Source organism: Telopea speciosissima, chromosome 3 (assembly GCF_018873765.1).
Source record: "Telopea speciosissima isolate NSW1024214 ecotype Mountain lineage chromosome 3, Tspe_v1, whole genome shotgun sequence".
Taxonomy (NCBI): Eukaryota; Viridiplantae; Streptophyta; class Magnoliopsida; order Proteales; family Proteaceae; genus Telopea; species Telopea speciosissima.
In genome coordinates this window covers 13978492-14002509 of record NC_057918.1, presented here as the reverse complement: position 1 = coordinate 14002509, position 24018 = coordinate 13978492, and the positions used below count along the sequence as shown (strand labels likewise).

General features: G+C 37.5%; 1 protein-coding gene across 1 annotated transcript; it reads left to right on the top strand.

Annotated features, from left to right (window-relative positions):
• On the top strand, positions 1 to 23579 carry LOC122653485. Its single transcript, XM_043847332.1, has 14 exons — positions 1 to 176; positions 265 to 325; positions 421 to 1936; positions 2051 to 2082; positions 5431 to 5563; positions 5726 to 5823; positions 10245 to 10289; positions 10637 to 10742; positions 13872 to 13998; positions 14519 to 14634; positions 15204 to 15280; positions 17859 to 17993; positions 20552 to 20620; positions 22930 to 23579. Exons 1-14 carry the CDS (start codon positions 34 to 36, stop codon positions 23200 to 23202), a joined length of 2931 nt encoding a protein of 976 aa, XP_043703267.1. The 5' UTR covers positions 1 to 33; the 3' UTR covers positions 23203 to 23579.
• The last annotated feature ends 439 nt before the right edge of the window (positions 23580 to 24018 follow it).

The window sequence follows — 24018 nt, the reverse complement described above, 5'->3', positions numbered from 1 at the left end:
AGAATGATTCATTTGCAGGTATAATTGTATAAAATGGGCTCAGTTGTCTGGTCTAATGCATCGTTCCGCTGTCTTCTGCCTCATCCCATTGTTAATGGCAAAACCTGGAGCTGTAGTTCAACCATATATCTTAGATTACACCCTCTAACATTTACAAGTACTTCTAAAATAAAAAGGTAGACCAATCTCTGACCTTCATCCCAGTTTTTTCCCATTACCTGAACTTTGTGAAATTAGCTTTGATTTTAAGTGGAACTCGTGCAGGAAATATTCAATTACGGAGGATGGGCTTCGTTCACCAAGAATTCTGGTTTTCTCGAGCAAGGTATGATTTTTTTTTCCTTTTTCTTTTGAACTTTCTTTATGTCTTTCTTAACAGGTGCTAAGTTTGGGAAGATGACTTTTAGCATTTGATGGCAGGGAGATCCCACAAACATATCTACTGACATCATTGATGAGAATAGTTTTCCATCAGAGCAAAATGAACTATTGGAGATAGATACAGATGAACTCTTAGATACTAGAACTGCTTTGTCTGAGACCCGAGCTAGATTGGAGGTCATTGAAAAAGAGAGAGACCAGTTACTAGAAGAATTGGCTCGGTCTGAAGCTAAACAGAAGGAGTATATTAATACCATAAATCATGACAAGGAACTGGCCATTGCTGAACTTGAGGGAGCTCAATCTTTGTTTAATCAAAAGCTGCAGGAATCAGTAGAAGAGAAGTTTGCTTTGGAATCTAAGGTGGTCCTTGCAAAACAAGATGCTGTTGCATTTGCAGTGCAAGTGGAGAAAATGGCAGAGTTTGCAATCCATCGGGCTACATCCCACATATTAGAAGATGCTCAGGTAAGAGTGTCTGCAGCAGAGACTTCAGCAGCAGAAGCAGCTTATCAGATTGAAGAACAGATAAGGAATGCCACTGAAGGTACCATATTGTCGATTGTGGAACACTCAAAAGATGCAATAGCCAGAGCTTTGGCTGTGGCAGAGCAAGTTTCTGATAATGCAAAAAATGCTATGGAAGTGCTTTCAGATGGATTAAATCCAGTTGTTGATACTGATAGTGCTTCTTTTAGATCTGAGAATATAGGACTACGGAATGCCATTAAGGATTTGGAATCTAATGTATTGCTCACAGGGCGTGAGATCAATAGGTTGAAGTCAGAGTTAGAACAAGCTCAAGCACAGGCAAGGGCATCTGATCTACGTGCTGTTGCTGCAGAGAAAGCCCTGCTTGATCTTCAGGAGGTTACTAGGGAAAAATCTTTGCAACAGGAGAATGAAACCAAGTTATGGATGGAGAAAATTAAGAAAGATGCAGCAGAAAGGAAGAAAGCTGCTGTCAAGGCTTTTAAGGTTGAACTGGAAGGCATCAAGGCTACACTTGTAGCAGTGAAGAAAATTGCACATTTAAAAGATGAAGCATACATGAGAAGATGTGAAGCTTTGCAGAGATCTTTAAAGGCATGTGAAGCTACAGCCAACATGTGGAGACGGCGAGCAGAAGTGGCAGAGTCACTTTTGCAGGAGGAAAGGCCTCTTGGTGAAGGGAATGAGGATTATATTTATACAATTAATGGTGGAAGGATAGATCTTTTGACTGATGATGATTCGCTAAAGTGGAAACTACTTGGTGAAGGACCTCGAAGAGAGATACCTCAATGGATGGCCCGAAGAATTCGAACTATATGCCCTAAGTTTCCTCCTAGGAAAACTGATCTATCTGAAGCTTTGAAAGAATCTTCCAAGTCTGTGAACTTGCCCAGCCCTGATGAAGTCTGGTCTATTTCTCAGGAAAAGCCAAAAGAGGGGGATGTACTGATTGAACATGTTATTGAGAAACAGGTGATAGAGAAAAAACGAAAGGCTTTGGAACGCGCTTTGCAGCGGAAAACTATCCGACGGCAGAGAACTCTTGAACAAACAAAACTAGGTTAGTTCACTTGCATCCTGAGACTGTTCATGCTTTCCTTTCGTTCTTAGCGGTAGATTCCCAAAACAAGATCGATGGGTGAGAATGTAGAATTTGATGTGGATTTCAATGCAGAGCCTGGCACTGGCAGCGGACATGAGATTGTGGTCAGTATTTCAGTCATACCTATTACAAAACAGAGTAATGTGTAGTTATATCTTATTTACTTTTTTTTTTATAAAACAAAGAGAGTAGATTAGGTTGAATCCAAAGCACAGATAATTTAACAGGAGTTTGAATCATTGGTTATATAATCTAAAATTGTTGTTGGTGTTTTATACTATAGCTTGTTAGTAATGCATGTGAAGTCATTAATCTTTAGTATGATTGCAAAGTGCCATTAGACAATCTATCAATTTCCATTTATCTTTCGAGTTGGGTGTCTTTGTTAATACCAGTCACACTAAGGCTTACAGTTTCAAGCCTTGATATTGGTCAAGTGAGTCAGTATCACACAAAAAATTGGAGTATGCTAACCTTGATACTTCAGAATTCAGATGCAAACCACTTGGAAGGTCAGCATCTAAACCATCCTTGATAGTTTTCCCTGGAGCTACAGGATTTTATTAGAAACAGAACAAAAGATGTAAGAGAACTTTTACGAAATGGAATTCTCTATGCAATTTTTTCTGTGTAATTTCTATAAAATATTCCATAATTTCTTTTTTTTAGTAATATCAAGATTTTCCTATTTCATTGGTCAAATTGATAATATTGAAGGGTACTGGACGAATATTGTCAACTTGACCAACTTAACCTTCTAGCTTCCCCATCACGTACCTAACCCCTGAAAAAGAATAACAAATATCTAGTTGGTCCCTCTCCCTAGAAACAATGGTTTGGAACCCCGGGGGGGGGGGATTCAAGACTCGAGAATAATCTGAGAAATCCTAAATCAGGCTTTAGCTAGTAATAGAATTTGTATGAGTTACCAAATCTGAAATTTCTAGTTCAGCTACTTGCTATATTTTAGTAACTCCTTGATATTTCCAATTCTGACTTTCTTAATTCTAGTTTATGGTTGCTGTTGTATTGGTTTCTAAATCTGAGTTTCTATTTTTGTTACCTGTTATTTTTAAGACTACCTCATCTCTTCAAATCTAACCCTTAGATCAACATATGGTTTTACAAAATTGTTCTCCTTGACAAATAGGCCATTCGACCAGACTTTCATGCATATCTAAGTTGTCCCTATACCTGCAATCCTGTTACAATCTGATCTCTCACTGGACTTCACTGGTTCGAGATTAGCACTGCATTATACCCTTATACTGGAGGGTATAAGATACAACAATTGTACACAAAAATTCATCAGAAAAAGTACAACACTAACCCTCATTTTTATATTTTTGGGGCAGCAAAGTAACTTTTCTTTTGGAACAAGAAGAAATCAGGCCTTCTTTTGGGGGGGAGAGATTTCTCCAACAGTCAACTGAGGGTTAATGAGAAAAAATCAGAAAACCTTGGGTTTTGTGCATTCCTTTTCCTTTTAAAACAAATAATGAGGAAAGTGGCATTTTCTGTGGACCCACCACGCTTTACCATTGCTTTATGAGCTTTTCTGGTACTCTCCCATTGCTTCATTTGATTGAGGGGTTGCCTTTCAGCGTACTGTGCACTGATGAGGGATAAAATGGACCTACTGTATGTATGTATTTGCTTCAATGTGTTTGACTTAAAAAAATTTAGTGGCACGAAAAGAATGTTTTTTTTATGGAATTTAACAGCATCTTTTCATCTCTTGAAATGCTAATATTTGGCTATTGGATGAAACTAATAAAGTCTAACTGGTCATGTTGTGTATTAAGGAGAGATATTTCTACAGCCTACTAAATAAAGACATTTCGAGTAATAGAGTCCCGGAAGACTGCATTTCCCATCAAGACACCTCATGTCATAGATATATGAAAAATTAGGGTGCCTGAAGTAAAAGAAAGTTTAAGGAGGATGAAAGTAGACAAGGCACCAGGTCCAGATGAGGTCCCAATAGAAGTATGGAAGGGCTTAGGAATCTGCTGTTTATCTTAGCTAACTAAAATGTTTAATAAGATTATGAGCACAAGGAAAATGCAAGATTAATGGAGAAGTATTGTGGTTGCGATTTATAAATTAGATTTAAGCAATCTTAGATTTATTGGAAAGCTTTCGGTCAAAAATGCTGTCAAAATCATTCTGAATGAAAATATTTTTTTACACATCAAAACAAATGAATATTTTACCGCACTTTTGGTTTTTAGCAAAGTTTTACGATATTAAGATTTATGGCATTTTTTTATTTGAGATAAAACCCAACATTTAAAAGTTGAAAATTACACCTACCACAGAAAATCCAGTTTTTGTTCTTGAACTGGGAGGGTTGACTTTTTATCCTTTTGGAAATTTATTTTTTAGTACGGCCTATTTTTTTTACTATTTTTATTGGATTCAAATAGGGGGTATTTGCTTATTTATGAATAATATCTTAAGTAAATGAATCATTTACTTAAATGATATTAGACATAAATAAGTGCATGTCCTTATTTCTGACATAAATAAGTGTTTGTCCTGGTTCCCACTAAGTCAAACTCCAATTGGACCTTGCTTTTGCAAAATATGATAGTGCCATTGTGTTTAAATGGCCTAAAATAGGCTGAGTATCAAGTTTCTGGTCCAAACTAGGTTTAAAACCCACCAAAACCAGCCTTCGAGTTAAAAAAAAAAAAGTGCACCAACTTGGTTTTTTGGCTGGGTGAAACCAGTACCGAAACCGAGTTCTTGAACCTTGGTTGGGATAAGGATGAGTTGTTCTTGTTGTTTGATCATGTTGTGTATTAGAAGTGCATACACTGGCCTAAAAGGAGGGACTCTGATATCTGAATTTGGAATGGCTGCGCATAAAACAGGATTTGAGTACCACACTACCACAAGCCTGATCCTGTCATCAGCTCCGATCTTACCTGGCCTGCTAACATGCTGGGGCGCAGGAGGTAAAATTTGGATAAATTCGATGAGAGAAGTAATAGAAACAAGATTGCAAAAAAGAATGGTGAATATAGGTTATAAATGCTCAAGTGTCTTAATGAAAGGTGTTTTTTAGTATAAAAATGACCATTCATAACCCATTTATGTTCACCAAGCAAAAACGTGATTGGACATGAACCCAATAAAGCATTACTACTAATCATGTTTAATAGTACGTTGGATTTTCTCGTTTCTATTCCTAGTCTGAACTACAAAAGTAGATTGGCTGTTCTCATTTGATCTATTAATCATCATTTGTATAATCTTTTTGTATTTTATGAGCAATAATGTTGACACCCTTTTTGGGATTAGACTAAAGGACACATATCATAGTGCTGCTTTTAGTTCTGTTTCTTCCCAACAAGCTTGCAATCTACCAAGGAAATTGTTTAGTTGTTACAGTATTTGATGTCTTCCCTCCCTATGGATTTTGACATCTTGCTTCCTGTGTAAAGTTTCAAGGTTTCAATTGGGAAAGCTGGAGAAGAAGGTGGTACCTTGAACTTGCCCCTAAAGCTGCTGATTTATCTCAATGTGGGATGACAGCAGTATGGTTTCCACCACCAACTGAATCAGTTGGTCCTCAAGGTATGCTTATTGCTTACAGCTTTGGGCCTATCCAAAAGATATATACTGTTCTTGATGCGTGTGCATCTGTTGCTGTTCAAAACCTCTACACTTTGGTCCTTTTGGCCAGTTGTCTTAAAATTGCTCATCCTGGTGTATTTCACAATATCAAACATCCTGCAGGTTATATGCCATCAGATCTGTACAACTTAAACTCAGCTTATGGTTCTGAGGAAGAGCTCAAACATTGTATAGAGGAAATGCATGCACAAGACCTTTTGGTATGTTGGCAAACTTAAGTTTGACATGTCATGTATGTACTTGTAGAGTTTGGGGGGGGGGGGGGGTTGATGCAGTAGCACTCTTATGGCTGGACTGATTTGAACGAGTCTGGAAACCCTGACCTAGAAGATCCAGGTCCAAACCTGGCTTTCGATTCAGCAGGGATAGCTAGGGAATTTACCTTTTTAATATGGGGGTTACATTGATAATAAATTAATAATAATTTTAATTCATGGTAAGCTGTCAATAGAACATGGTTTAAAGTATCGGCACGTATCATATCGGTATTGATCGGTACCATACGATAGATACCGATACATCTCTTATTTTTTTTAAACGAATTGTCTCGGATTTTATCGCAATGTATCGACCGATACATATCGATACGTCCAATAAAGGGTTCTGTGGGTGGTTTAATACGTATCGGCCGATACAGCTCGATACATACCAATACATTCCATAAAAAAGCCATTTTTTTTGTGAATTAAAAAAAAACCATTTTCACTCATAGACTCGATACAACTCCTATTCTAACAGAAAAATGAAGGAAAACTCTCAACCAAGAGATTAAAATCTTGCATTTAATCTTGGTTTTGCACACTTATGGACTAAAAAATGAATCAAGGAGTGCCACAATCATCCTTTGCATCATCCAATACTCTTCATGGCTATAAATGATTACAACATTTAAGAAATCTCATCTTTTATAACAATTTCAAAGTGCCGCACTTGTCTGGTTATACATTATTCACAATTCTTAGTGTATATGCATGATATATGACATATATTGCTTGTTTATATTGTTTTTTGTATCCAAAAATGTATTTACATGTGTATTTTGATCATTTTCATGCGTTTCTGCACCGATCGATACATATCTTTGATACGATATGATACGTTTCTAAAAATCGTCTAACCGATACGATACCCGATACTGATACTTTAAACCTTGGTGATAGGAATCAAAATCCATCAAATATGGAAGGTAAAAGCACTTCGTATTTGCAGAAACCGACATTAAAATGGATCTATTCGACATTGACATGCCCCGAGTCGACATCGACATAGTGTCGGTCGACAGCAGCTCGATTTCAACATTGGCTGTTGCGCACCTTCACAAAAACGGTCATAACTTTCTCATCCGACCTCCGTTTTATCCGATTCTTTTTCCTACATACAAAGGACTTAAAGGGCTACAACTTTTATGTTTTGACTTTATCAGTGTAAGTACCCAAAAATAGATCTTGAAGCTACCTAATATATAGACACAGCTTTTCTTTTTAGCTCACGCGCCAGCCTTGAAGATCAAGTCATAATTTTCAAATCCGATATCGTAATGATATGATTCAAATTGCATATGGAAGGTAATTCAAATATTTACTTTTATTATGTTTTAAGCCTCCCAAAAATCCAATTGGAAGATAACTAAAAATGGCCATGAAGTAACTCCACAAACATAAACTAACAACCTTAAATGCACTATCTTAGCTTCTTCCAACATCGATCCAAGGTTTGGTTAGACGACATCGAAGTGGTGTCAAAGAACATCATTCGACATCGAGTGGAGGGTCTTAACTGTTGAAAAAATAATTTTCACTATCGGTTGCATGTCGATATTCAGAGGATTCTGTTCGACAATATCAAATGGCTCGTCAATGTCGATAGTAGGTCAGCTCAATTTCGGTTCGGGCCATTTGACTATCGACCTCTAGTCTGGATGTCGATTATGCATCCTGTGCCGTTTTTTATAGTTCTATTTTGGACCGGGTTAGTTCCAAAGTGAATTGGACTGGGCCATCCAGGGTTAGTTTGGAATGTCCAAATACTCATAACTATCCGTATGCCCGAATCAAGTGATTCAAAAGCTATTTTTCTCCTTATTTCACATACTACATTTTGGTATGAAAATAGGGGATAGTACTGGTTGGCATGGTCTGCCTCCAGTGTGGGTCCCACTTGTCAGAAATATAATCTTCTCCCAATGAAGGTGCAAATGAGTTCATTTTCGTACCACATTTGGGTATTGTAAAATAATCCGTTATTCAGGCGTCTTGGCACATTTCTGGGGTTTAATAATCATTTATTATCACGTTTTTTTCTTCAAGGGTATTTTGATAATTTTGCATGGACGCTTTGGTGGACTTGTTAGGGAGCATGCAAAACCTCCTAAATCCATAGATAAAAAGTCTCTCAGCCTCAAGGGATACTTATCATCGTCAGGGCGGCCTCCGGGGTGACAAAATGAAGTGTCTACAAGACCATTCTTGGGTCTGGCGTATAATCCTTCTTATCCGCCCCCTAGCCCTTAGTGCCACCTCTATTGTAATCACCGATGGGACCGCCACGTCCCTCTAACTTGATCCTTGGCATCCCCTAGGAAACCTATACAATCTTGTAGGTGCTCGCTCGGTTTACTTTCTGGGATTCCTAAATCTACCCCTCTCCTCAATCATCTCCCTTGGCACCTAGTCCCCCTCTCCCCTATATCTCACCCAAGTTTGGGCCTCCCTCCCCCCCCCCTTTCCACCCTTCTCATTCGGACAAGGTCATTTGGCTCCCCTCCAAGAATGGGATTTTTTAGTACCAACTCTGATTGGGATCTTGTCAGGCCCTATACCCCCTCAGTTCTTTGGCACAAACTAGTTTGGTTTAAAGGTCACATACCCCGCTATAGCTTCAACGTTTGGAGAACCTTTATACTATGCCTCCCCACCCAATCATTTCTCCTTCACCTCCATAACACCGTCAACCCCTCCTGTATACTTTGTTGGAATGGTATTGAGGACGCCGACCACCTTTTCATTTTCTGCCCCTTAGCCTCCACTATTTGGAAAAAAATCCTCGACTTCATTTGGGCCCGTAGTAGAAGACCTCTACCCTTCGCTTTGGATTGGCTTTGGCTTGATATGACCTTTTCAGGTAGTTCTATCTGTGACACCGACGGCAAGCTTGTGTTTGGGGCCGCAATCTCGCACTTTTGGATGGAACGGAATCTTTGAAGATGGACCTTCAACTCCCATTCCGTTGACTTGATTTGGAAAGCCATCTTCTTCGATGTCAACTCTAGGCTTTACATGCTTCCCCATAGTCTGCTTTTAGATTCCCCAAGGAACAGCCGAACAGGCATATTGTTGTATTGTGGGGTTTGGATGTATCTCTTCTCCGGCTTTCTGACCTGATTTCCTAGGGGCGAGGCTTGTATAGTTCTCCTCCCCTTTTTTTTTTCTCCCGCTTTCCCCTTTGGGGTTTTAGTAATGAATTATTATTCACCAAAAAAAAAAATCTTCTCTCCCCAAGCATTCCACGCACACTACTTTCTCTCTTCTTCGTCTTCTTCTCCTCTCCTCCTCTCTTCTCTCATCTTATTCTCTTTTATTAGTTTGAACTGTAATTGCAGACCCGTGCAATTTACGAAGTATTTGATGGTTGTCTGGGAGATTTAGTTAAGCAGGTTTGTTGTGAGCTTTCAGTAGAGATCAAGCTTCCTGTCCCGTCTCAAAAAATTGGCTTAAAGGTCTCTGCTAATAATTTCTTCAGGTTTGTTGTGAGCTTTCAGTAGAGATCAATCTTCCTTGACAAATTCTTCACTCTGGAACATCTGATCTCGAGAGGTATGCAAATCCTGGATGCTTGCTTCTCTATATACTGAGCTTCTCAAATTTTCTTGGCCTGTCCTTACTCTGGAAGTTTGGTATAGGTTGGTGTTGATACTTGATACGGGAAATTCTATTGGCGTTGAGGATCTGATTGAGAACTGTTCTATCAGACTATGGATTGTTATAGCAGCAAGCTTGGTAGTCTTATTTTGGCTTCGGTTTTCTGGTTTATATGGATGTAGAGAAACCATCAGGCTTTTGACAGTCATAAATTATAGGGAGGCCTGCTGTTTTTTCTTTTTTTTGGGCATGGATTTGTGCCCCTTCTAATAAATTCCTTCTGACTAATTAGGAAAGAAAAAGAGTCTTCATTTGGTTTTGACCTTTTGATCCTTCTACTTTGCATCTGTATATTCCGGGTACTATGTGTCGTAGACCGTCATTTCCACATTCGAGCACTCACCCTTTGCCATCTTTTTATGCAATATATTTAGATGTTATGGATCCAAGCACCTCTCAGGTGATCCAGCTCTAACTCAATGTTCTAAATTTCAGTCTCCTGTTGTTATTAGTAAGTTTTACATGATAGACTGTGAGTAAACTGAAAGGACAAAGCATTGATACTTATATTCTTGGTGCAATTTATATATTAGTTATCCTTCTCATTGTCATTGCAAGCATATATTGAATACCGAGACATGCTTGTCGGCTTCTGTATTAGCGGTTTGATCTTGGTCCTTATATTTTGCAATTGCAGTAAATATTTTTTTCCTTATAATCTGTATTCTATATTACTCTTGTAAATGTTTTATATGTTCCAACAGGCCTTGGGAGATGTTGTATTAAATCATCGATGTGCTCATAAACAGGTGAGTTATGATCTTAATATTAGACCTTTTAACTTTATAAACTTCTGTCCTTTGGAGGTATTATCACATTCCTGATTGGTACCAGATGAAATCCAGCATGTGTCATGCGATTGTCACTAAGTTCCTTTAGTGCTTATGTGTACAGTGAGGATATGAAAATGCAACCTTTCTGTTTACCCTCTCAAATAAACAGTTCTATTCACCTCACACATTCACTGACTTTGAATTAGTTAATTTAACTTACTTTTGGTGGTCGGGGCTGTTTGTGAGGTGTACCTCATGGATGAGGTGTTATTGCACCACCTCTTTAGGCTCACTGATGGTTGTGATTGATTGACTGAAGTCAGAGTCCGAATGGAGTCTGGAATATTTTTGGTGGCAAGCTTGCATGGGGACCTGAAGCAATTGTTTGTGATGATCCAAATTTCCAAGGCCGTGGGAATCCCTCCAGTGGTATTAAAATTCTACATCTGTAAAAACTAAGTTATGTCCACCTTAATTTTTCCATGGATAAATAGTCAAAATCAATGTATGCTGTATGGTCAAGAAGCACACACTTCAATCACTATATGCCTTTCATTGGAGAATTTGATGTTATATGGAATGCTGCAGTTTCCAATGGACGTGGTAATAACTGCCAAAGTTTCAGATGTAGCCTGATACACAGTCTTACTATTGCATTTCTCTTTGTCAGTTAATGTTATATGGAATGCTGCAGTTTTCCGATGGACTTGGAAATATCTGCCAAAGTTTCAGATGTAACCTGATATGCAATCTTACTACTGCATTGCTCTTGATTTGGTTCAATTTTATTGATTTCATTATGTGGAATCATTTGTCCTTTTTATTTTGGTCATATGAATTTTTGTCTCCTACTACTTCATGTGCAACAGTTAGGGTAGAAAACCAATAACTTTCAGAAAATTGGGCATTGGTCATAAAGAGCCAACAACTAGAGCCTGCAACGAAGTTAGGCTGAAATCTTAGTGTTAAAGATTAAGGCCTAGGGGTGCAAAACAAGTATTGAAATATGCATTCCCGATTCTGGAAAGACCGAAAGATCAGTAATTGAATAATTTACTGAACTCAGGCTTTGCTTGAAAAAAGGGAAGAGCTTTTAAGGTCCTATATAGGATTACCAGATTGGTGGTAAGGTTGGAGATCTGAATCAAGAATCCATTAACTTAATATCATTCAGTAGTTATGGATTAGGCATATGGGAAAGAATGGTGTGTGTGGATAGATATGACATAAGCATTAGAAAGAAAGTTGAATTTAGAAATGAAGAGGATAAAGCAGTATAAATAGAACTTAAAACTTGGGTTTTGTTGTATTCATTAGAAAGGAGACCAGTCCTAAACTACCTTTCATCATTGCTATGGTTTATTCCAAATTTCCAAAGCTGTCTCTTTTCTTTCTGGAAATGTTTGTTTTGTTTACTGGAAACAGAATTGTACCATCACATCAACTTTCATGGATTGAATGTGACAATTAATCTGCTGTGAGGCTTTCTGTTAAATCATTTGTTGGGCACCGAATCAGATCCGATTCGGTGGTTTGGTTTTTAGTCTTTCATTGGGATTTATCCTATACATGGAAGAGCTAACGGATTTTAGGGCTGATTGGGGGTCTGATTAAGGGTCATGATTCACACATATAAACTTTACTTTGTATGGACAGTGCTTGTTTAATTCTTTTCCCTATCATGTAGACTTTGCTTTCATATTGTATAAAATTCTTCTGTTATTTGACCAAAAAAAGAAAAGGAAGAGCTCATGTTTTGATATTCACCACTCAAACAAATATAATGAGTATCCTGGGTGCAATAAGCAGATCATGCTTTCTCTCTGAGATCTAGTATACTACTATTTGCAAGATTTTTTTTTTCTAATGAGGGAAGTAATTGTTATAGTATTCCCTTCCCTCTCAAATTTGTGAATAGCCCAGGAGCCTGATTGCTTTGAGAAGATCCACACAATGTCAGGGGTTCAAGACTGTTGATCTTATTTAATATAAATTAAATTTATTATGAACTTTAATTTGCATTCACCATGAAAGTAGAATTGCATGTATTTTAAGGAAGAAAGATTTACAGAAATGGTGAAAATTTTGGTCGGAACTTCAGGAAATGCTAGAATAAATGCTAATGAACATTTAGGACCAACTGTAAAAGCAAGATAACTATCTATTATGTTTGAAGAAGATAAATTTGTATAAGATACACTATTGTACATTAGTTTTTGAGCATTGAAGTTCATTCTGTAAATAATAATGGTCTATACACCTAGAATTTTAAAAGAAAGGATTGTACAATAGGTATTATTTCAACATATACTAACTTGTTGGGCACATTTTGGTCATTTTAGTAGACTTTTAGAGCTAAATATTGCTTTGGAATGTGCCCAAACATTTCCTGGACCAACATGATCTTGATCAGACCAATGTCTCCACCATATTATTGGTAATGATCAGAAGAACATGTCATCTGGTGGGTTCGATGGACTGCACTGATGTGTCTGGTACATGAGCACATCAATATACCCTCCTAGGGCCAACATGATGAAATGATCAAATCACATTGTTCTTCATCATATTGTTCATATGCTAGGCATTTTCTTCATTTAGGGTTGGTGGAAATCACTAATGTATCTAGTGCATATAGAAACCCTTATGATGCCAACACATTCTTAATTGGACCCTATCTTGATCTCCATCATCATTTGATAGGGTAGAGGCAGTTTAGTCATTGTCGGATGTAAGCAACTTGATATTTACTCTACCAATTTTCAGCAATTTTATTATTGTTACAGCTGCTTATCCCAAAAGCTCAAGCTGTTAAGTAAGGGCTACAACAATGTATATCAACATACAACACCCCCGCACGTGCAGGCCCACACGCACACAGTTCTGCACGTGACACCATCACGTTGTGGCGGTGTGGCACTAAGGACACAAAGCATAGGGGCACAACAACACATAATACAAACTCCTCACACTTACCAAGGATCAAACTTACAACGTCCTGGCTCTAATACCATGTTACAAACACTTATCCCAAAAGCTCGAGTTGTTAAGTAAGGGGCTACAAGCTTACAACAATGTATATCAACACACAGAAACAATTACTAAATAATACAACACACAGAAACAATTACTAAATAATATTAGGTTTCACTTAAGATGAATGAATTTTGTAGTTCCGTAAGTGAGGTAAATATCTTGTTGCTTTCCATGAAAGTTGAAGTTAAGTGGACCAACTTAAGTTGGTCTTAAATGACTCTTGGGAACAGGCTCTCAGGAAGAACATTTCTTTTTGGGTAATGTAACAGAGTAGTTTTAGGTGTAATCTCCTTTTTTAATGGAATATTTTCTAAATTATCTTCACCCATGGACACAGATCTATTGCAGGGCAAATGATGTGAATCGTGTATTTGCAGTGTGATTGTCTTTCCTACATTATCTGACTCCTTGGGTGAATGCTAGCTGAATGACAAATTTCATCCCTTTATACCATACCAACTTTTAATAAGCTATTAGGGTTTGATACTTTCTTAATGACCTCAGTTCCTATTACATGTGCAGGTGATATCTTTCATGCCGCACCAAACATTGATCATTCCCAGGATTTTGTGCGCAGAGATATCAAGGAGTGGTTAAACTGGCTTCGCAGTGAGACTGGTTTCGATGGGTGGCGCCTTGACTTTGTAAGGTGAATGATTTCTTGCCACTCCTCCCATCCCCTCTTGTTCTATTACCTTTTCTATTCTTTCATGTACATGTAGAACGTCAACATAATATATTTCCCTATTTTTAATTTCATTTGATAACTGCTAACTTGTACTAAAGTAGTTTTTTATATCAAAATAAAGGGTAATATTTCTTGGTATATGGAGAATGCTAAGGCATTCTCTACTAACAAAAAGTTAAAAGTTAACTAATAACTTTTTTTTTATACGGAGCATGCCTTAGCACTCTGCCCAACAAGTTAGAAACAACATTTTATTCCTAAGCACATGCTCAAGAAATTTTAATCCCTTAACTTCAAAATTCTTTTATTCTCATTATTGAGCATCTATGTCATGTTGGTGCATGTGCAAGTGAAGGAAATGTCTTCTTTTTAATCAATTATATGACAAATGTTTCAAGCTCCAATCTTGTGTTTTCTCATATTCCTAATCTCTAACCTTGTGACAGTAACACAATGACAACACCTTTCTGATTTTTTGCAGAGGCTTCTCAGGTGGGTACGTGAAAGAATATATAGAAATGTCAAATCCTGCATTTGCTATAGGAGAATATTGGGATAGTTTGGCATATGAAGGAGGAAATTTATGTTACAATCAAGGTACACTTTTTCCCCCCTTGCGGTTAAGCTTCTTTTTTTTTTTGGAAATTCCATGACTCATTTAAAAGTTTGGCAGAGAAATGCAATCTGAAATCAATGTATTTCATAAATGCTTTTCCTATGATATTGTGTACTCAATGTTGGAGCACCCTTTTTCTATTGCAAAACTGAAATAATACCATATGTTTTTAATATTGAACTTTTCCCTTCTAGATGATGCATTCCAATTTTCTATCGGGCGAAACATTCTTTATTCCAAACTGCAAAGTACTTCACAAATGCTTTTCACTTTTCTAGATCAAATCAATGGAAAGTTCAGTTGATTATAGAGACTGCTTGAAATAATATTTTTGAAACACTAAATACAATAAAACGCTATTTGCTCTCAAGGTTTTATTTCATCCAACCATGAGTTCTGGTAGGTTAGGATTTTATATCTTTGTTGTTTTTTTAGGCTTTTAGCTGCATGCTTTTATGTTGTTTACTTATTAGGGAAATTGACAATATATTGAGCCACAGAATCCGTCTTACTTAAGAACCTGATGTTCTGAGCTCATTTGCTTGCTTAGATGCTCATCGGCAACGGATCATTAACTGGATCAATGCCACTGGTGGCACTTCATCTGCTTTTGATGTCACTACAAAGGTAATTTGCGGATGTCTGGTGAAACGCTTAATTAAATAATTTTGAAGCTTTCTATACAGAAGGAAGCATAAGTATGCTTTTTAGAAATTTAAATTGCATTAAACAATTTCCCTTTTTCTTCAAGTTAGTCTGCTGTTAACCATAAGGAATGATCAATTAATCTTCTCTAGGAGAGGCGCAAAAGACTCAATTCCGATTTCGAACGCAAAATGTTGTAGTGGAAGAGAATTTTTCATGTATCTCAGTGTTGTTGATTTAATAAGATCTAATATTAGATGCTAATTACAAGAACTGATTGCTGCTTTGACCTGAGGTTCTGAGTCTGTAGAAGCATAAATGAAAGATTCATAAAATATTAAAATGTGTGAGTGCCTAGAGATAGAGAAAATGAGCTTTCACAAAAAAAGGGGGAGGGGAGGGGGAGGGGGGGGGGGCGCTAGAAATGGATATATCCAACCAATAAAGCTGATGAGAGAAAAATATCCACAGTTTGTCATTTCAAGAATGGGTTGCAATTTTACTTGCTTGATTAGTTGGCCGGAACACATGAATTACATTTTAAAAGGTAGAAGAAACAAGATAGGTATGGACTGTGTGGCTCATATCGATATAGTGGTGTTGGATCCTTTTTCTACTCTGTTATTCATTTAATGAAGGACCTTGTATAACCAAAAATTGTTGAGAATGTTATATTTCACAGTTTCTCCTTGTTATTGTATAGAGTTCATATGCATTTATTGCGGGTTGTATTGTTTCCCAAAAAAGGGGGGGGGGCTAGAAATGGATATTTCCAACCAATAAAGCTGATGAGAGAAAAATATCCAGTTTGTCATTTCAAGAATGGGTTGCAATTTTATTTGCTCGATTAGTTGGCCGGAACGCATGAATTACATTTAGAAGGTAGAAGAACAAGATAGGTATGGACTATGTGGCTCATATTGATATAGTGGTGTTGGATCCTTTTTCTACTCTGTTATTCATTTACTGAAGAACCTTGTATAGCCAAAAATTGTTGAGAATGTAATATTTCACAGTTTCTCCTTCTTTGTATAGATTTCATATGCATTTATTGTGGGTTGTATTATTTCCATTAACTGTTTTCTCTTCTCTTATTTTCCTTCTTATGAAGCCTAGATACCAAAAACAAACTTGCTATAATGAATACTGAGTACTTGATTTATAGAAGTTTGGTTTATGCTCCAAAGTGGTGTGTAGCTGGGTATACGACCTCTCAAGGACATAAAAAGCTTTACTTAGAAATGATTTGGCAGTATCTGAAAAATGTGAAGACTCTGGAACCAAATCATCAATGCCAAGTATGACCACAGATATTGTGGTTGGGAATAGTAATGAAGTGGATAGCCCTTAAAGAATAATTCTGTGGAAGGGGGTCATGAATGTTTCTCGGAGACAAGCTCGATATCGGCAATCTGTTGATTGTAGAATCCTAAACTGATAATTGCTTTGGCTAACGTCATGTATCAATCTTTCGGTTCAGATTGGCTCCAAAAGGAAAAGTTCTGTTTAGTGAATGCCATGAAGTGTTTGCAGGTAAGGTGGTTTTGTAAACTAGTTCTAGAGGGACTTCGAATTATTGGTGGGTAAATTCCATTATTGATTTATGGGAAAAGGCTCTCTGAGCCTAAGGCGTGCACCACGCCTTCTCACATGTATATAATAGTAATTTTTTAAAGGTGAGAGAAACAATGATTTTTTTTTGAAAATGTGAGAGGGTGTAGAGTACCCTGCTTGCTCAGAGAATCTTCTCCCTTGATTATTTTCCCTATTACAGAGTATTCTTTTTTGGGTAATACAGTCACAAGGTTCTCTCCCCTCCTTGTATATGGTTGGTTGATAGTTGATTTTGGGTTAGAAGTTTTGAGAGTTTCTTATTCTGCTCCTTTTTGATGCCTTAATGAATGGTTTCTTGTATTAGCTTATTTGGCAAGGCCCTGTTCCTGCAGAGCTTTTCCTATGGATGCCATCCTTGATAAAATTCTGTCTGTCAATCATCTTATGTTCAGGAGCCACCCATGCATTGATTGGAATCTCAAATGGTGGAAACTGGTGGTTCACTGTCCATTTGAAAGAAATATGGAGGAAAGATTTTTGGCAAAAAAGGGGGGGAAAGGGGGTTTAAATGTTTCCTGACATGGAGGAAAGATTTTTGGCAGTTTCTTCCTTTTGCTCATTGCTGGTGTCTTTGGAAGGAGTGATGCCAGAATATCTAGTTGTGGTGGTGCCCAATGTGTCAATCAAGTTCAAGCTAATACAATTTTATGGAGGACTCGAATTGAGTGTTATCAACTTTATAATTTCATCATGTACTAGTAAAAGTTAATTTTAATTACAGTTTTGCTTTCTTGTAACCTTTCCTGAATAAATAAATTTATCAATTAAGAAAGGAGTGAAGTAAATGACTTCTATGCCCTTGAAGCAAGTAAAGGCGGCTGCCAAGGAGACTGAGTGTAACTGTATTTAATTAATATATGTCCAGACATTTTTCTTATCTTCTATGGTGCCATCCACCTACTCTCTAGTTCACCAGCCTTCAACCAGATACTCTTTTTTTTTGCAGGGGATACTTCATTCAGCTCTGCATAACCAATATTGGAGGTTGATAGATCCTCAGAGGAAGCCAACTGGGGTAATGGGATGGTGGCCCTCACGAGCTGTCACGTTTTTAGAGAATCATGATACAGGATCAACCCAGGTTCTCTCTCTCTCTCTCTCACACACACACACAAACGTATGTATATATATAACTGGCCTGTGTTCATGTGTAGCATAGTTTATTTTCATGTAAGTACGGATCCCATTGAGAGAAAGTGACATTAACAGGAACATACCCATAAAGAAAAAGGTGATGACCTTGGGGATAGTCTTGGTGTGTGGCCAAAGCAAAGCTAGCAAGGAAGCCACCTACTGACCAGCAATTAACCCGGGAGATATATATAGTATAAAACTGACATGGGCTGTACAAGAAACAAAACTGAAAAGTTTCCACCCAAAAATGTACATCGACCCATCTGACTGAAAGGTTAAACACTTCAAAATCCTGAACCACCATCATGAATTGGTGGATGAGCATCTAATAGACCTTTATTAGAATGGAGCAGGTCTGGTCGGAGATATGCTCTGCCTTTTACCCATTTAATCCATATTTATATCTTAAGATGAGATTCAAATTTTTTTTTAGATTGGATTAGATTTGGGTTAATCTCACACCAGTCAGCCTAAAGATGTGGTTAAGTATAGGAATAAACTAAATTGATACAGGGTCTATGCATCTTTCAGATAGGAATAAAATAAGGGTAAGACAAATATCAAGACCCGACCCACATATGTTCCGTAATCAGGATACATTACAAAATATGGGGTTGGATACAGATCCACCATCATTAGTTGACACAATATAGTTGGAAAAAAGGCTTAGTTTAGTTGTATATGGATCCATTGAACTGATTAAGATCCTGACCAACTTAGACCTATCATCAATTATCGATAAATCAGATCTGACTTGTTTTATCCCTACCTTGTGCCCACCTGAGTAGCCACCTCTTGGATGGACCACAACTCAAAATCCAGCCAGTGTTCCACAAATTCTCTAATAGACTGTTGGTACCAAAGCTTTTCTTTTCCCTTTTTCTTTCTGCTGTTAAAGAGAATGTTAGAAATTTGGTTATTGTAGAAACCGCTTCCTCTAAAAGGCCGACCTTGTAGGAAAAGGAGGAAATAATATGTATATCATACGGAGCTTTTAACACGACTATCATGGAAAATAATTTTAACACGCCCGCTCGGGGGACTATCGTGACCGCCTTTGATACCGTGTAGAAACGCTTCTCTAGCTTTGTATATCATACGAGCTTTTAACGGCGGACTATCCAAAGGGGGACACGGGTGGATAAAATAATTTTTAACAGTTATCACCCGCTAATCATTTAGCAATTTCTAGGTCTGGGAGCCACTTACTGTTATTTCACTTATTTGCATGGAAATTTCCATGCCTCCACTCCCTGATGCAGGAGCTGTTCCATAGGCCGAGCCGAACCCATTTGAGAACCCAAATGGGGATGAATAGGGTCCAGTTTGAGTTTTTTGAGTTCAGTAGGATTTGTTTAGGAATTTGAATTAATTTATAATTTCTTTTATTGCTGGAGTTGTAGAGTTAGAGTTCGCTTTTGCCATTGGGTCCTAGTTACAGTCGTTAATAGCTGATTTAGATTTCTTTCCCTTTAATTATGAGTCTTTGTTTTAGTTTTTATAAATAGCCTTGTAATCCAATACAGAGGATAGTTGAATGATGGATAAGATTTGAGTTATGTGGTTGAAGCCTTTGGGCTGTGCGTGTGTGATTACCTTCCCCCCCCCCCCCCCTCTCTTCTTATGCGATTTCTCCTCTCCCCTGCAACTCTGAGTTCTTCCCAGCTTCCCCTCTTATCCTAACCGGCCCTCCACCACCTCATTTTTAGAAAAATTTTAATATGTCAGCAGTTATGAAATCTACCTATACGGATGGATAATCTGTTTTCAACACGATATAGAACTCAGTATATTATGCCATCTACTGGTAATTTCCATTCATCTCATGCCCTTGGAACAACCTATGACATAGACATGCCTCGATACAATTCTGGATGCTCATGGGTGATGGATGTAACATGCTGGAAACTATCAGTCACACCAGCTATAGTTTCCCCAAGAAAATACAAAAATATATGATAGTCCTAAAACATTTCCTCAATGGACCTCACTTCATTCTTTACACAGCAGGTCAAGGCATATCTAGACTTGTAATCAACCTATGGGCCACCTATTGGATGAAGTGGACTGTAGACGTAAAACTGGACATGTCAGACATTGAATTTCAGCCTAGATCTAAAAGTCAAAATATTGTACTCTGTCTTTATCGACTGATTGGCATTAGGGTGTGGAAACAGTTCATACATGGGATAGTTGGAAAGTATCTTTCTGTCCTACTTATTGATTATGCATCAACCTAATGAGGTCCTCTGATTGAACATGATGTATGCATTGATGGACCACAGATATCAAGGATCTCTCCACTGACAGGATGGTCTTACTGTGACAAACTGCAGATTTGATTCCAGAACCTAGTGATTGAGATAATATTTAAACCCCTTCCCCAAAAATAAATGAATAACTCAACCTTGCTTCATTTTAGTTGGTTAAGTTGCCATAATGTTTAGGATCACATGGAAAGCATCACCAATAAGAAAACTCACGTTGCCTTTTTCTTAATTTCAGGGGCACTGGCCATTTCCTCGGGATAAGCTTGCACAGGGATATGCATACATTTTAACCCACCCTGGAACGGTATTCAAAGTCTTCCTCAACCTCTGGAAACACTTGGATATTTTCTCTTACAGTATCATCCTGGTTTTCTTTGTTCTTTGTCTGCATTTATTTAGATGATAGACTGGTTCCAACAATACCAATAAACAAAGATATGTTAGAAACTCCATAGGACTAGGTGGTTGGCTGACTTAACTTATACAGTGAAACATTCAAGCTCCATCTGGTTGCAAGCAAAGCGATGGGAAGTGAAATTAGTTCAAAATAGAAAATGATTTTTTTTTGTAATCATGAATGTGTAACTACCGTATACTCTTACCAAAAAGGGTCATTAAACTTTTCAAATGGAATTTCTTTCCCTTTCAAATTCAAGGAATTTGATTGCATAATATAGAAAATTTTAATAACCAGATTTGGAATGCTGTGGAATTAGCTACACAGTGGATTTTGGCAATGCTTACAAAGGTTTTCATTTTAGGTTTGTTTTAATTTCATTTCCCTTGCAACTGGATGGAGCCTCAGGGAAAAGAGAAGGTTCAAGTTGCAATTCTATAGCATGTGGTAAATTTCAGAAATAAAATTTACACGAGAAACATAGGTTAGAAATTTGTAATGGAGTTTTGTTTCTGCATTTCACTTGGACAGCGAGGTTATCCAATGCTATTGTAGGAAATAATAAGAGAAAGAAGATGGGAAACCAAAGGAACCACTCCTAAGGACTCCTAGGCAGTCACACCTAGTTCACATTTAAAAATGAGGAAAATATCCCAAGATCATAAGATTTCTATTGAACAAAAACAATATGTACGCATGATGTCTGTCCCAATGTCTAAGGCGGCTCCCTTACTCTCTAATTCCGAAACAAAACAACTTGGCTCACCCAAATTTTAAAAAGTCAAACTTGGGCCTTAAGTAATACTAGTAGCTTTTTTAATCCACTGTTATGGAAGATAGAACATTCTCACCTTTTCAACTTTTGGATAACTACATCCCTGACTTTGACAATTAACGAAATGCTCTTGGACTTCCATTACAAATATATCCAGGAATTCCTGATAACTAGGCTTTTGTAACCATTAGTGCTACAATTTAAAATAACCCTCTTGTTGGGTTCAGTGTTGTTCCACTCAAGCAAGTTCCCACATGACCCTACATACTCATGTCCTAGCCAAACCAAGTTTGAAGAAGCCTTGGAAAATCTTATATCATAACCATAAGATTCTGAACTTGTTCCCATTACTGCATCTAGAATTTTTTTTTTTTTTCTTTTTATGGAGGGATGCGAGTGCAATTTTAGACGTCAACCCATGACTCCATAAATATTGTCTTCAGAATGAAATTTATCTGTCCAATTCAACTAAAGTAGGTTACTTTAAGGACACATTTTTTTTTGGGTGAATGATTTAAATTATATTAAAAAAAAAGAAAACAAACACAAAACATCAGCCACGTCGGCTAGACAAGGGAAAATCTCAAACAAAAGAAATTTGAACAATCTTCCAAAGGATGATACATCAAATCAGGAAAGGGATATTGTCAATCACAGATTAAGTTTCCCATTCCTTGGAGCTAAGGTACTATGGGGCAAATCTTAAGCGGTAACTTCGCCAAGAAGTATAGACGCAATAGCCATCAAAATCATCATCTTTTTCAAGGTGCTTTGAAGACGCATTTGAGTCATGCAGAAGGCAAGGCTGAAGAAGATGGCTGCCAATCAGGAATGAGAAGGAAAGGAGGTTCCAAGATTGGATACCCTGTGCCAATGAAATCATCTTGTTCTAGCAGCACCCAAGGATTGTTATTTAAAATGCATGAACATCAAAATAGATTTTGTTGTAGAAAAAATATATCTTAAGAAAGCTCATTTGAGGAGTGCAAGAAATGAATCCATTTCTTTTTTCTTTTTAATATCCCAATGGTTTTTTCATTCAGATGATATATTGTATGTTTGAAATTCAAAATGCTTTGGAAATCAAACTAAATGATCTTACTCCACATGTTTTCAGAATGCCAATTTAATCGCCATTTCCTCCGCATATTGGCTTAAACTATAAAATTATCATCCTATTAGTTGGGCTATTTTGTTAAAACTAGTTATTCCTACTTCCAATAAGAAGAGAGTGGATCTCATTAGCTTTCTTCCTCATCAATTTCATCTGCAGTCTCTCATTGTCAAACACAAGTAAGTGTTGAGCCTCAAAAAGGTTGACCTACCACATATTACTTTAACTATCTTGGGAAACTGTTGACTTTAACTTGTAAGTTGTAACCATTGGATGGTCGATGTTTCATCATTACTGCCAGCTTGACAAAGATTGTGTATTTTGCAGCCTGTAATATTTTATGACCACTTCTATGATTTTGGCCTTCGCGACATTATAACAGAGCTAATAGAGTGTAGGAGACGTGCTGGTATCCATTGCAGGAGCTCTGTCAAGATATACCATGCAAACAATGATGGTTATGTTGCGCAAATTGGTGATACTCTTGTGATGAAGCTCGGTCATTTTGGTTGGAACCCTTCAAAAGAGAATCATTTGGAAGGGAGCTGGCAGAAGTTTGTTGATAAAGGATCTGATTACCAGTTGTGGTTGAGACAGTAAGTGTAATTCATTAGGGAAAACTACTGCTTTCATTTGTGGTTCTCTGATTACCAGTTGTAGTTGAAATCATAATTGTCATTCTTTTTCTTGCAGATAAAATCCTATTTGTCATTTACATTCTTGCAAGCGGACTATCCTAATTGGTCAGATAAATAAAGAACCACCCTCCTTTCGTATGCAGACATTCTAGCCTTTCTAGGCATGGCCTGCATCATTCATGCTCGCCACAAAAGAGACACAGCCTAGGGTTAAAACTGGTCTGATTCCACCTTGTAAAGAAAGGAATTCCTTAATTTTGTTGTTCTCTGTTATAAGATAAGGTCATTGGTGGATAATTTAAAGTCTAACCATGGTATACATTCAGCTGTTATATTCATCAAATTACTGGGCATGTTCTCTTTTGTGGGGCCTCCGGGTGCTAGGTATGCCTCTACATGTATAATGTTCAAAAGGGAAGGGATGGGGACATGACTGCTTCTCATGCTCCATTGGAAATTGTTGTTTTCTGCTGCCAATCCTGTTTCAGTACCAATCAGAACATACAGAATTTATTTTTTTTCAAAAAAAAAAACACAAGTGATTATACTTAGTCCCAAAGTTCAGTGTTTTTTTTATATTGGGGGGCGGGGGGGGGGGGTGTTTACCAACACTAGGTGAGTCCAAGTTTGTTGAGCAGGGGAAGCTCTACTATGAACTCTGGTGGCATTTGGGCTCTTGTAATCGGCCTGATGACTGGTGGTGTTGTCTTTAGCTTCATTGTTAATTGGGTATGTGCAGGGAAGAAGAGACGAGGAAAAACAGGTAAGGAAATGAAGA